General features: G+C 45.7%; 1 protein-coding gene across 3 annotated transcripts in view; it reads right to left on the bottom strand.

Moving 5' to 3' along the window:
* Window positions 1-6,515: 6,515 nt before the first annotated feature.
* RIPOR1 (RHO family interacting cell polarization regulator 1) overlaps window positions 6,516-12,552 on the bottom strand; it is a 145,779-nt gene continuing 139,742 nt past the window's right edge. For 2 of the 3 annotated variants that reach the window (XM_032230522.1, XM_032230521.1), the window contains exons 21-22: window positions 12,499-12,552; window positions 6,516-7,514 (exon numbers count right to left, since the gene is read on the bottom strand). The exon at window positions 12,499-12,552 is cut by the window's right edge and continues 37 nt beyond it. In XM_032230522.1, coding sequence (XP_032086413.1) covers window positions 7,417-7,514; window positions 12,499-12,552 — 152 coding nt within the window. In that variant the 3' untranslated portion in view covers window positions 6,516-7,416. Of the gene's footprint in view, window positions 7,515-11,071; window positions 11,136-12,498 lie in introns of all 3 variants that reach the window. The other variant, XM_032230523.1, reaches the window with a different exon arrangement.

Raw genomic sequence — 12,552 nt, forward strand, 5'->3', positions numbered from 1 at the left:
ATTTAAAATAGTTTTGGCATGGCATATGATTTTATTGACTCAGTTGGAAATGATGTGGATGTTGTATCTGATTCTGAGGTATATATATTCTTAAGTAACATAACATATAGCATATTGGCTCCAGGGAAGTTTAATCAAAACAATCTGATATATAAACAATCAATGTGTCGTCGCGAACAACGCCCCCCACCCCTGCGCGCACTCAGCGGGCCACGGTAAAATTATCAAAGGCTGACTGGTCCGCGGCGATAAAAAGGTTGGGGACCACTGATCTAGTCCAATCCCCTGCTCACGCAGGAGACCTATACTAGGATTCGAACCGCCGACCTTTCTGATGGACAAGCTTAGCCACTGAGCCATCTAGCCAAGCTTGAGCCACCTCAAAGATGCCCGCCCAATTCCTATTTATTTATATGTTTGTTTGTGTGTATCACAGCTTTATTTTTTACAAGGTGGCGAACATACTCTTTATTTTCCCTACAACAACCCTGTGAGGTGGGTTGCGCATAGAGAGAGGGAGGGATTGGGCTGGTCACACTCTGGGTTAGCATAAAGAAGCACCTATACGTACATAAATGCCCATGCTAAAAGTGTTTGTGTATGTGCATGTCTGTTAATTTTGTATGTGGATCTGTGTATGCATCGTATAGGGCAGGGGTCACCAACCCATGGCTCTGGAGCTGCATGTGGCACTTCCATCCCTCTGCTGTGCCTTCCTGTGGCTCAAAATGTGCATCACAACTACACGATTTATTGATCTTTTCGACCCCCGGTAGGCCAACCATGGATAAATCCTGAAAAAGTTTCAGAAGGAAACAGAACGTTTAATTCAACTGCATATGCTAGTTCTGTGGGCGCTCAGGAAATAGCCATGGGAAGGTTTTTGTGGCTCCTGGTGTTTTTTCTGTGGGAAACGGGTTCAAATGGCTCTTTGAGTGTTTAAGGTCACAGACCCCTGGTATAGGTTTCCTTCTTGAGTAGGAAAGTTGGACTAGAACAGAGATGGTGAACCTTTTTCGGCTCATGTGCCATAAGTGGGGGGAGCGCAGAGGGGGGGGGTCATGTGTGGGCGTGCTGCACCCATAATGCAATGCACGATCCCCCAGTGTGCATTCGTGCACTACAGGCGCTCCCCCCATTTTTTGCATGCTTTTCTCGCCCTCCCCAGGCTCCTTCCAACTGTTATTCTGTTATACCTCCACTTATCTTAACCCACATGTAGTGCAGCTACAGACACATGGAATAAAATACACCCACAGACAATGCAGGAAGTCCTTGACTTATGACCACAATTGAGCCCCAACATTTCTGTTGAGAATTTGTCAATAAAGTTCTGTCCCATTGTACCTCCTTTCTTGCCACAGTTATTAAGTGAATCATTGCAGATGATAAGTTAGTAACCTGGTTATTAAGTGAACCTGGCTTCCCCGTTGACTTTGGTGGTCAGAACGTCGCAAAAAGGAGGAAATCACATGACCCTGGGAGGCTGCGACGGTCCTAAGTACGAGTCGGTTGCCAAGCATCTGAATTTTGATCACGTGATCATCCGGAAGCTGCCATGGTCACAAGCGTGAAAAATGGTCGTAAGTCGCTTTTTTCAGTGCTGTGGTAACTTTTGAAGGGTCACTAAATGAACCGTTGTTAAGTCGAGGACTGCCTGTATGTGCACCATTGCAAACTTTGGCTGACAAACATCAGAGATTGCCCACAGCAAGGCCAACGGAAATTTTGACCTTTCTTCATTTTGCAAGCAGATAGTCAAAGAAAAATGCACAAATCTGAGAGCAGCCTTGGTGGTTCAGCGGTGCCAGAATGGGTCTTAATTGTGGGCTACATGGTAGTTGCAAGACTATCATGCATATTTTGCCCGAGGCATAATACAGTAACAAAAAAAACACGACCAACTGGTTGGAGGCCTTTAAAGGAGAGCGATTATTTTCCTTGAAATTTCCAAGGACAGTAGTACAGCATGTCCTTAATGGGCAGATTTCACATATCCCATTAATCCATTGATAATATGCTGCTTTCGGAACAGGAAGTGATGGAGATTGGAAGGGGTTAAGATCCCTACCTTCATCTGCACCAATGAAAATCCGCATTTCATTTGAAAGAGACTCGTCTTCCAATCGTGTAGGAATTCATGCACCCGCTATTAGCATTTCTTAACCACTGAAAAGGTAAAAATGCCCTAGCTCCGGGATGGCGAACCTGTGGCACGCATGCCACAGGTGGCACGCGGAGCCATTTGTCAAGGCACGCGAGGCGTTGCCCTGTCAGCTGAGTTCAGCCTTTTTTAAAGCCATTTTTCGCCCTCCCTAGGCTCCAGAGGCTTTATAATAGTCTGGGGAAGGCGAAAACAGCCCCCTCCCCCTCCGGAGGTTTCAGGAGTTTCCCTGAAGCCTCCGGATTACAAAAAAAATGACTATGGGCAAACCGGAAGTTCGAGAACAGACTTCCGGTTTGCTCGTAGGGCTGGTTTAAGCCCTCCGGAGCCTTCAGGGAAGCCTCCTGAAGGCTCCGGAGGACTAAAAACGGCTCTATGAGCAAACCGGAAGTCTGTTCTCGAACTTCCGGTTTGCCCATAGGGCCAGCTTTTTGCACTCCGGAGGCTTCAGGGAAGCTCCTGAAGCTTTTGGAGGGCCTCCGGGGGTGGGGGGGAGGTTGTTTTCACCCTCCCCAGGCTCCTATAAAGCCTCGAGCATGGGGAGGGCAAAAAAAGCATGCAAAAAAATGGGGGGAGTGCCTGTCATGCGAGCATGCACAATGGGGGGGCATGCATTGCATTATGGGTGCGGCATGCCCGCGTCTGACCCCCCCTGCACTTCCCCCGCTTGTGGCACTCGAGCCAAAAAAGGTTTGCCATCTCTGCCCTAGCTGAAAGTCAGTTCTTGGGAACATCATAGACCAGTGATGGTGAACCTTTTCGGCATCGAGTGCTCAAAATGGAACGTGTGGGCATGTGGGCACGCATGTGCAACCGTGCTGGAACACTGGAAACCTGAAGACCAGCTGGCGGGCGCATGTATGCATTGTCCAGCTGGTCTTCGGGTTTTTGGCACTCTGGCATGTGCAAAGACCAACTGGCAGGCCGAAACCAGAAGAGCAGCTGGCGACGGCGCACGTGCCCACAGAGAGGGGCTCTGCGTGCCACCTCTGGCACATGTTGCCATAGGTTTGCCATCACGATCATAGACAAATCCATGTGGATTTCTTGTGGCAACATTACAGAAGCGGTTGCTGTTACCTTTTTCTGTTTTTCATTTTGTCAGTTTAGTGTAAACATCTGGAATCTGGTAGCACCCTTTCTAAAAACTGCTTTCTTAATTGCTTATACATTTCTTCTTCTTTAAAATACTTAAAATGCTTAATGAAGTGTATTGTCTGGATCCATTTGTTCATACTAAGTATTAATAAACTGGTAATGAGAGTAATATTAATAACAGCCATAATTAAAACACTAATGCTTATAATAAAATTCTTACATCATTTACTTATAATATGCAATAGTAATATTTGTAATAATAACTAATATTAATACTAATGTTTGTTTGTATATAATACAATTTCTTGCTTTATTTTTTTATATATATTATTAATCTTTCATCTTCTAGTTTCCACCTCTTTTACCCAACCATTGATAGAACATGGCGCATGTTAAAAAGTATTGTTTCTCCCGTATCCTTTATAATTAATGTTAATCTATCCATCTCTGCACAGTCTAATATTTTTCTAACTATACTTTTATCTGGAGGCATGTCTTCATTTTCCCAATGTTGTGCAAATCTCACAACAATTTGTTGTTCTCACAATTTATTAAAGGGCATAAACTTTCCAAAGCGTAGATTTTTTTAAAAAAACATGCTATTTGGAAAAGGTGCTGCTAGGCGTGGCGGTTTGGGGGTGGTTTTTTTTGTTTTTGCCACCATGTAGTGCAGTGTTTTTCAACCTTTTTTGTGCAAAGGCACACTTTTTTCATGAAAAAAATCACGAGGCACACCACCATTAGAAAATGTTAAAATTTTTTAACTCTGTGCCTACATTGACTATATATAAAGTAATTTTCCCACGGCACACCTTACACTATGTCACGGCACATAGTGTGCCGTGGCACAGTGGTTGAAAAACACTGATGTAGTGTACTAACTTGGATCTCTTCAATTCCTTCCACAGGCTGGGTCTTACAATTCCTCGGGTTTTCTTTAATTAGAAACGAATTTCTGGGTTTTACATCTGTCAGTATCTGTCAAAATGTCCTAAGCCAGGTTGGAAAAGGAAATCCATTTTACACGGTTAAAAAATCACGATCTGTTTCTTTATTGCAACCAAGGGGTGATCAAGTCCATCAATTTGTGTAATTTGTTATTGCAAATTGCAGCGGCCAGTTATTTTAGGTGAAATTGTCCTCAGTGCTCACTAATTGGGAGGGTTGGATGGAAACTCCCACTAACAGAATGTCCATCACTGAACTCAAAGCAAGGGGTGAACTGCTTTTAGTTATGATTCCCCCACCTCCCCATGGGCCCCTGGGGGACTGCATGTATTCCCCCAGGCCCCGTTTTTAGCTGCACTGGCCTCCTACAGTCCTCTGCCAGCAAAAATGGGGCATGGGGAGCCACGTGCGCCCCCCGGGCTTCATTCTCACTGGCAGAGGGCTGCAGGAGGCTGTCTTGGCTGAAAACTGCACACGCGCGGCCTTCCCAGGCTCCGTTTTTGCTGGCAGAGGCACCGTGATCGGATCCTTCACTGGGCTAGAGCTACGCACCGCGTGGGCTGGATTTGGCCCGCGGGCCTTGAGTTTGACACCCCCGTTTTATAGCCTTTTGAAACACCCAGTTTAGTTCCTTCTTAACATTCTGTTTCCAACATTTTCCATCCAGGCGTTGTTATTTATATATTTAATTGAATGTATTAGCTGTCTAACAGGCTTCTAAGGCCAGAACAGGAGCAAATGTTCTTGGACAATCTGAGGTGATCTTAATTTTTCTAAGTGACGGTGGCAAAGAATAGAGACGATGCTCAAGAATTCTCAGCCGGAGGAACCATTTTCCTTCATTGTTTTCCTTAGGATTGCTTCTTTCAGATCTAGTATGCAGGTAGTCCTCAAATTACAACTGTTTGTTTAGCGACCGTTTGAAGTTACAACGCACTTAACGGATGTCTCACTTAGCAGCATAGATTTTGGGCTTAACTGTGGTTGTAAGTCGAGGACTACCTGTAGCAGCTCCTGAGTAGTTGTCTTAAGTAATCTATGAAATATTTTTGTAAGCGTGAATTGTGGTTCCCACCTCCCCATTGTTGTTGTTTTTTTGAAAACATTTTATTTCCATTTTCATAACATACAATCACATGTATACTATACATAGCCAGTATCATATAATAATAAATAATGATTACATCAGTTCCTCTTGTCATCAACGCCCCCCCAAAATACCCATTATTAGCTCTTCTGCTCTCCATACACCTCTTTCTTCTACCTCTCTACTTCCTATCTTCCCTCCATCATCCTTTCCTACTCCCCCTTCCCTTCTCCTCTCTCTACATTCCACTCCTCCTTATCCCCATTGTTTTAATCTCTTTTTAAAAAACTATTCTGAATATTTTAAAGGAAAACTAGAAATGAATATTGTACAGTTTTTCAGTCCTGAAAAATAGATATGCTAAGCTGTGATGTGTGTTCCATCCTCAGATGTGCCCACTTGCCTTCTGAGGGCAAAAGAAAAAAAATTTTTTTTTAAATTCATTGTTTAAATTTTGTTTAATAAATGGTAAAATAAAGTGGTTATATTTTGCTGACCAAATTCATTTGCAGTACTCACTTCCTACAGCTTCTGAGGAAAGCTCTACATGGGGCTGCCCTTGAAGAGTGTTTGAAGACTCCAGTTAGTGCAGAACGCAGCCACGCGAGCGATTGTGGGTGCACCCAGGTACAACCATGTCACACCTATCCTCCGCGAGCTGCACTGGCTACCCATTAGTCTCCGAATCCGCTTCAAGGTGCTGGTCGCTACCTATAAAGCCCTACATGGCATCGGACCTGGGTACCTGAGAGACCGCCTCCTGCCGATTACCTCCCATAGACCGATTAGATCTCACAGGTTAGGTCTCCTCCGGATTCCATCTGCCAGCCAATGTTGGCTGGCGACCCCCCAGGGGAGAGCCTTCTCTGTTGCAGCTCCAGCCCTCTGGAATGATCTCCCCGTGGAGATCCGGACCCTTACTACCCTCCCGGCCTTCCGCAAAGCCACCAAGTCCTGGCTGCTCCAGCTGGCCGGGGGGGGGGGGGGGGGCTGTGAAATATCCAGCCCCACGGAAATTGTGAATGTTGTGGTTTTGTTTTTAAAGTGTTGTCTTTGTCTAGTTTTCCCCCTTTCCCTTGTCTATTGTGAGCCGCCCGGAGTCCTTCGGGAGTGGGCGGCATACAAGACAAATCAAATCAAATCAAAAATCAAATCAAGCTGCCCTCCCCCAAAAAACAAACAAACAAAAAGTCCACAAAACTACACGCTTTCAACTTATATGCACAAACTTCTGTTTATTTCAGGCTTAAAGTCAAAATTAGCCAAACCTCTTGATAATTACATTATATATATATATATATTTATAGCTATGTAGATGTACAGATAAATTTATAGATACTTTGTAGAAAAGGACTTTTTGCTTCCATTTGGCGGCTGCATCCCTCCCCAACACGCACGCACGCACGCAAACACACACACGTACATAAAAAATATTAAAATAGCACAAGAAGAGGCAACTTCCGCCCGTTACGTTTCCATCTTCCATAGCATCGTCATTATAAAGACATTGGTTTCCCTTCCCCTCGCTGGGAATAAAGGACTCCTTCCTGTCGTCTTTTTTTCCTCCTCTCCACCTTTGCAATCCAGAGGAGAAATCTGCAATTTATCCAAAGTCCTAACATCTAGCAGGACCCAATTTCCTGCAAGATTCACAGTCCCACAGGGTGGAGAGAACAGTGGACAACAGAACAGGTTAAACGTTAAGCAGGATTTTCAACGGGCATCTTTCCCAGCATATTTCAAACCGATGGCTTTTCCTACCGTTGCTGGGGTTTTCCCCCCTAGCAGATCCAAATAGAAAGGGATCTATTTCGGTCCTGGCTATAATGATAAAATGCCCAGTTCAATACCATTCTCCAGATTCAGTAGGCTTCTGCAGGCAGAAGAAAACCGCAGAAGGGATCTCCTCCGTGCTGGAGTCAATGAGCTAAGGCTTTCTCCACATAAGGCAGCAGGCCAGCGGTGCTAATACTGCTGTGGGCATGCCCCACAAAGCGACGGAGCTGCCCACTCTGCCAGAGGCCGATTTGACTTCGGTTTGAAGGGCTCCGCTGAATTTTTGTGGCATGCAAGGTCCGTGCCCAACAAAGGATCAGCAGGTGGATCGAGGTTGCATCCTTCAGAATGCAGTACTGGCCATGCTGCCCGGGGCAAAGATCCGTGGCAAATTGTCCAGGGATTCTTCTAGCCTCCGATGAGCTGACTTGCCATCATCCCCTGAAAAACACAAACAGAAATCAGGTGCCCATCAGGATCAATTCTGCCTCAACTTGGGACACAAGTCCGTCAATGCTAAACTGCAGGAGCTGACCACAGGGTAGGCCAGGGGTGTCAAACTCGATTTCATTGAGGGCCACATTGGGGGTTGTGTTTGACTTTGGCGGGGGGGGGGCGGAGAGGCATGGTCAGAGTGGGCATGGCCAGCTCGATGTCACTTATGTCGGGGGCACCTGTGGTGGCCCAAGTGTTCTGTCAGAGAAAACGGGTTCCCGAGCTCCATTTCCTGCTGTGATGGCCTCCTGCAACCTTCTGCCAGTGAAAACGGAGCTTGCGACAGTAGCATGCAACCCTCCCGAGCTCCGTTTCTGGCTGTGACGGCCTCCTGCAACCCTCTGCCAGTGAAAACAGAGCTTGCGACGGTAGCATGCAGCCGTCCCGAGCTCAGTTTCCGGCTGTGATGGCCTCCTGCAAACTTGAAACTTCACCTACCAGTGAAAACGGAGCTCGGAAGGATTGCAGAGGCACTGTGGGCTGGTCTTCTGCTTTTTCCAGGGTGGCTCCGTGGGCTGGATCTAAGCACTCCTTGAGTTGGACACCCCTGGTCTAGCCATGTACAAAAATCTGCCTTTCTTTGGCCATGTATAAAAATCTGATGTGGGTTTTAAAAAAAGTCCTACTTTCTTAGATGTTTTCTTTCCTGGCTGCTCACTTGCAGTGAAAATGGTGGCAGCTTTTCAGGAACATTATTAGACCATATAGTGGTCTAATTGCCTCTTGAATTTTGACCCTGGTCCATGATCCAAGTATAATAATCGTTCACAGTGTAAACGTTGACATGTCAAACGCCTTCTTCTAAGGAAGTGTTTGTTAACTATGTCCTCAATTCTTAAACATTTTTGGTTTTGTTACCAACTCTCTTATTCTATGCTAAGTCTCTAATATGCTGTACTTCTTACATCTCATTAGTCAGCACAAAATTTTGTTTGAATGGGCCCTGCCAAACATAATGTGATGTGTGAAGCTCTGGAATGGTATTTCACTATATCTGCCCTCTTACATTTCAGCCTGGGCTAGACATATTTATCATTTGTTCCATGCTGATGTTTCTTTGAACCACATGCATGTAAATACGGGAAGGACGAGTGGGAGACATACATCATTAGGCTGACAAACTTGAGGACTTGGTGTGTAAAATTCACAGCAAGAGACATCTCGGCATGCTAAGCGGGTAACTTACATTTGAGAACACAGAATGGCTGGGTAGACATTGCCACAGAATCATGTATAGCATGTGGATTTAGAATCAGATGGCTGGTGTGCCTGCGCACACCGGTTTTCGGCACTGCCGCACGTGTGAAGGACAGCTGACCGTCGTGCACGCATGCATGCATGCCAGAAACCCAAAAGACAAACAGGCAAGGCCGCACGTGCCCGGCAACGTGGCTTTGCGTGCCACTTTGAGCATGCGTGCCATAGATTTGCCATACTAGATCCATGTTTGTTTTTCAGAGAGAAGGAATGTTCAGCACCCTCGCCCAATACTCCGATGTCTTCTGAGACACGTGAGCAGCAATTCTCAGAATTGCTGAGAACTCTGTACATTTGAAGGTTTGCACTAGATTGGGGGAAGGCGAGTAAAGCCCATGGGAAATGAAATCATCTTGCTCGCTTTTCCGAATTCTGTAGAATTGGGGTGTAGCTCCATTCCACATTTTGAAAGGAATTAATGTCATAAACCTCTTCCGGCTGTCTTCAGACAACTTTAAGAGAATTTGCAGATTAATAAAACAGTATGTTTTTAAATCCTGGTAAAATGATTATCACTAAGTGTTGTATCTTTTTATTCTTGATGAAGGTATTTTATTCTCCTTATGCACACTGAGAGCATCTGCACCAAAGACAAATTCCTTGTGTGTCCAATCACACTTGGCCAATAAAGAATTCTTTCCTATATAAAATTCAACCAGAAATTTTGGTAGATTTTACAGGATATTAGTCCGTGGATCAGATTTGATTTTTGAGTGGTCCCACACCCTAAAAGAGCTGGGCAAGGTCATGGGAAAAAAAAATGAATCCAAATTTACTTTAATTAAATATGGTCTCTTTGATAAGTATTCCTAGCACTGACAAGCATGGGGAATTTCCACCCCATTGTTTCTGAGCTGCTTCTTGTTTAAACTAGCTTCTGTGGGTATCAGGATTGGGAGCAATGCAGTTGGAAGGAAGTGGTCAATTTCCTTTCCACTTGCTCTTCCACTCCTCAATAAATGAGGCATCCGTGCAGGACCTTTACTCTGCCAAACTTTTCAAGTTTCTTAAAAATGCAAAATACCCCCTGACCTGAAAGGCCTGCAAAAAAAAAAGTGCTTTCCTTAAAATCAAGGGACAATTGCAGAGAAGCCAATGAAAAAACAATTTGCCTTCAAAAGAAGTGTGTTAAGACTTCTCTGATTAAAAAAACCAGGTATCAGGTGAAGGGAAAGGGAATTCTGGACATCTGAGCATCGCTTATTTCTTTGGCTCACTCACTTGCTCTGAAAAAATCTTAGGATCGAAGGTAAAGGTTCCCCTCGCACGTATGTGCTAGTCGTTCCCAACTCTAGGAGGTGGTGTTCATCTCCGTTTCAAAGCCAAAGAGCCAGCGTTGTCCGAAGATGTCTCTGTGGTCATGTGGCTGGCATGACTAAACGCCAAAGGCACACGGAACGCTGTTACCTTCCCACCAAAGGTGGTTCTCATTTTTCTACTTGCATTTTTTTTACGTGCTTTCGAACTGCTAGGTTGGCAGAAGCTGGGACAAGTAACGGGAGCTCATTCCGTTACGTGGCGTTAGGGATTCGAACCGCCAAACTTGCCAACCTTTCTGATAGACAAACTCCGCGTCTTAGCCACTGAGCCACCCGAGTCCCTTCTTGGGATTCTACTGCAACCTAATTTATGATCTCTGATTCGTGCAGTTCATGAAATTGGCTCGTTTTATTGGGCCGAGGGGAAAGAGTCATCTGAAATCCTGAATCCAGCTTTATGTGAGTCTTCTCAGTGTGAGGATCCTATCCAAAGCCATGGCAAGCGAAGGCTGCACAGCATGGGCAATGCAGTGCTAGGTGGACAAATATTCACACATGCTAACCCTTAACAAAAAGCAATTTTCTGGGTTCATACCCGCATGCAAACACCTGAACAAATAAACCACATTTAGGGCGAACGGGATAGTGTGGTGGTTCACGTCTACTCAAAGACAGTTATTAAGAGTCACACAACACACACGGTTATTCCAATCTCGTTTTAGTCCGTCGTAGCATCTTGTGTGAACCTTTAATCTGGGACTAAAGCAGAGCCCCTCAACCCACGTGCCATTCCTTATGCAACAAAGACAAGAGACGTGCAGAGGCAGAACACAAGCACAGCTGGAAGATGCCTGCAAATCGGAGCCACGGTGAAGGCGTCAACCCAACCACAACAGGTCCGATGAGACCCCAGGACAAAGAGACACCGGTTAGACATGCAACGGGGGCAGGGAAGGGTAGCTAACCGACTGGCTACGAGATCCCGACCTGTGCAGTTGCTGTCCAGACCCAGAAGTCTACTGAGCCCATCAGAGGGATCTTTCAGTGCCATCTATCAAAGGATAATAAACAGCAAGGACTACGTAAGTGCCTTTATTCTCTTCCCAGGATAGCACTAGAACTTAAGACACCTATACTGCTTCACAGTGCTTTACAGCCCACCTCTAAGCGGTTTACAGAGTCAGCCTATTGCCCCCCCAACAATCTGGCTCCTCATTTTACCCACCTCCAAAGAACAGAAGGCTGAGTTCCCCCTTAGAACTGAACTGCTGGCAGTCGGCAGAATTAGCCTGCAATACCGCGTCCTAACCCGTGACACGTCAAAACCGCGCTCGACTAAGCCGCGCCCGATTAAACCGCGTCGCTGACGTCATCAACAGGGCGACAACAGCCAGCGCGGAGAAAGAAGGACGCTTTAAATAGCGCTTTGAAAGCAAGCCGATTCAACTTAAGGTAAGGGTTAGCTTTACGGTTAGGTTTAGGGTTAGGTTAAGGGTTAGGTTTAGGGTTAGGTTAAGGGTTAGGATTAGGTTTAGGGTTAGGTTAAGGGTTAGGTTTAGGGTTAGGTTTAGGGTTAGGGTTAGGTTAAGGGTTAGGGTTAGGTTTAGGGTTAGGTTAAGGGTTAGGATTAGGTTAAGGGTTAGGTTTAGGGTTAGGTTTAGGGTTAGGGTTAGGTTTAGGGTTAGGTTTAGGGGGGTTAGGTTTAGGGGTTAATTTTAGGTTTAGGGTTTACAGCGTGCTGTCTCCGCGCTGTTGTCGCCCTGTTGATGACGTCAGCTACGCGGTTTAGTCGAGCGCGGTTTTGTGGTGGAACCGTCCTAACCATGGTGCCACCATGGCCTGTGGTGCATCGCTTCTCCTTAAGCAAGTAGTACTGATACCATGGGAAAGGCCAACCTTGGCTGTGGTACCAGCAGAGATCAAGGGAAGGACTGGAGATTTAGGAAGGACAGGGCTTTTATACAGGAGCACTGCAAAGCTATCTAGTATAGAATCAACTGAACTACCGTATTTTTCGGACTATAAGATGCACCAAGATTTCGAAGTAGTAAGTAAGAAAAAAAAAGGGTTTTGTCCTCCTTGGCCCCCAGGAGCACTCTGCAGGCTTCAGAAGGGCTGGGGGAAGGCAAAAAGGCCCCAATTTTTTGCAAAAAACGGCCCATTTTTCACAAAAATGGTAGGTATGGGCGGGGCTTCGGAAGGCCAAAAATGGCTGTATTTGGTGTATAAGACGCACCAACATTTCCATGGTCTTTTTTTGGGGGGGGGGAGGTGCATCTTATACTCCTAGAAATACGATAGTTCTTTGTGTGCTAAGACCCCACACCCTCCGTCCCACCAGCAATAAGCCCTTCTCCTAGGGTAGGAGAAGATTAAGGCTGCCTGGAGAGAGAGCAAGGGAGGCACACACTTACCACACATAAGGAGGCTCTGTTTGGCTGCGTCCCGCACGGCTTCCTTGTCAGTTT

The sequence above is a fragment of the Thamnophis elegans genome, chromosome 14 (assembly GCF_009769535.1).
Source record: "Thamnophis elegans isolate rThaEle1 chromosome 14, rThaEle1.pri, whole genome shotgun sequence".
Lineage (NCBI taxonomy): Eukaryota > Metazoa > Chordata > Lepidosauria > Squamata > Colubridae > Thamnophis > Thamnophis elegans.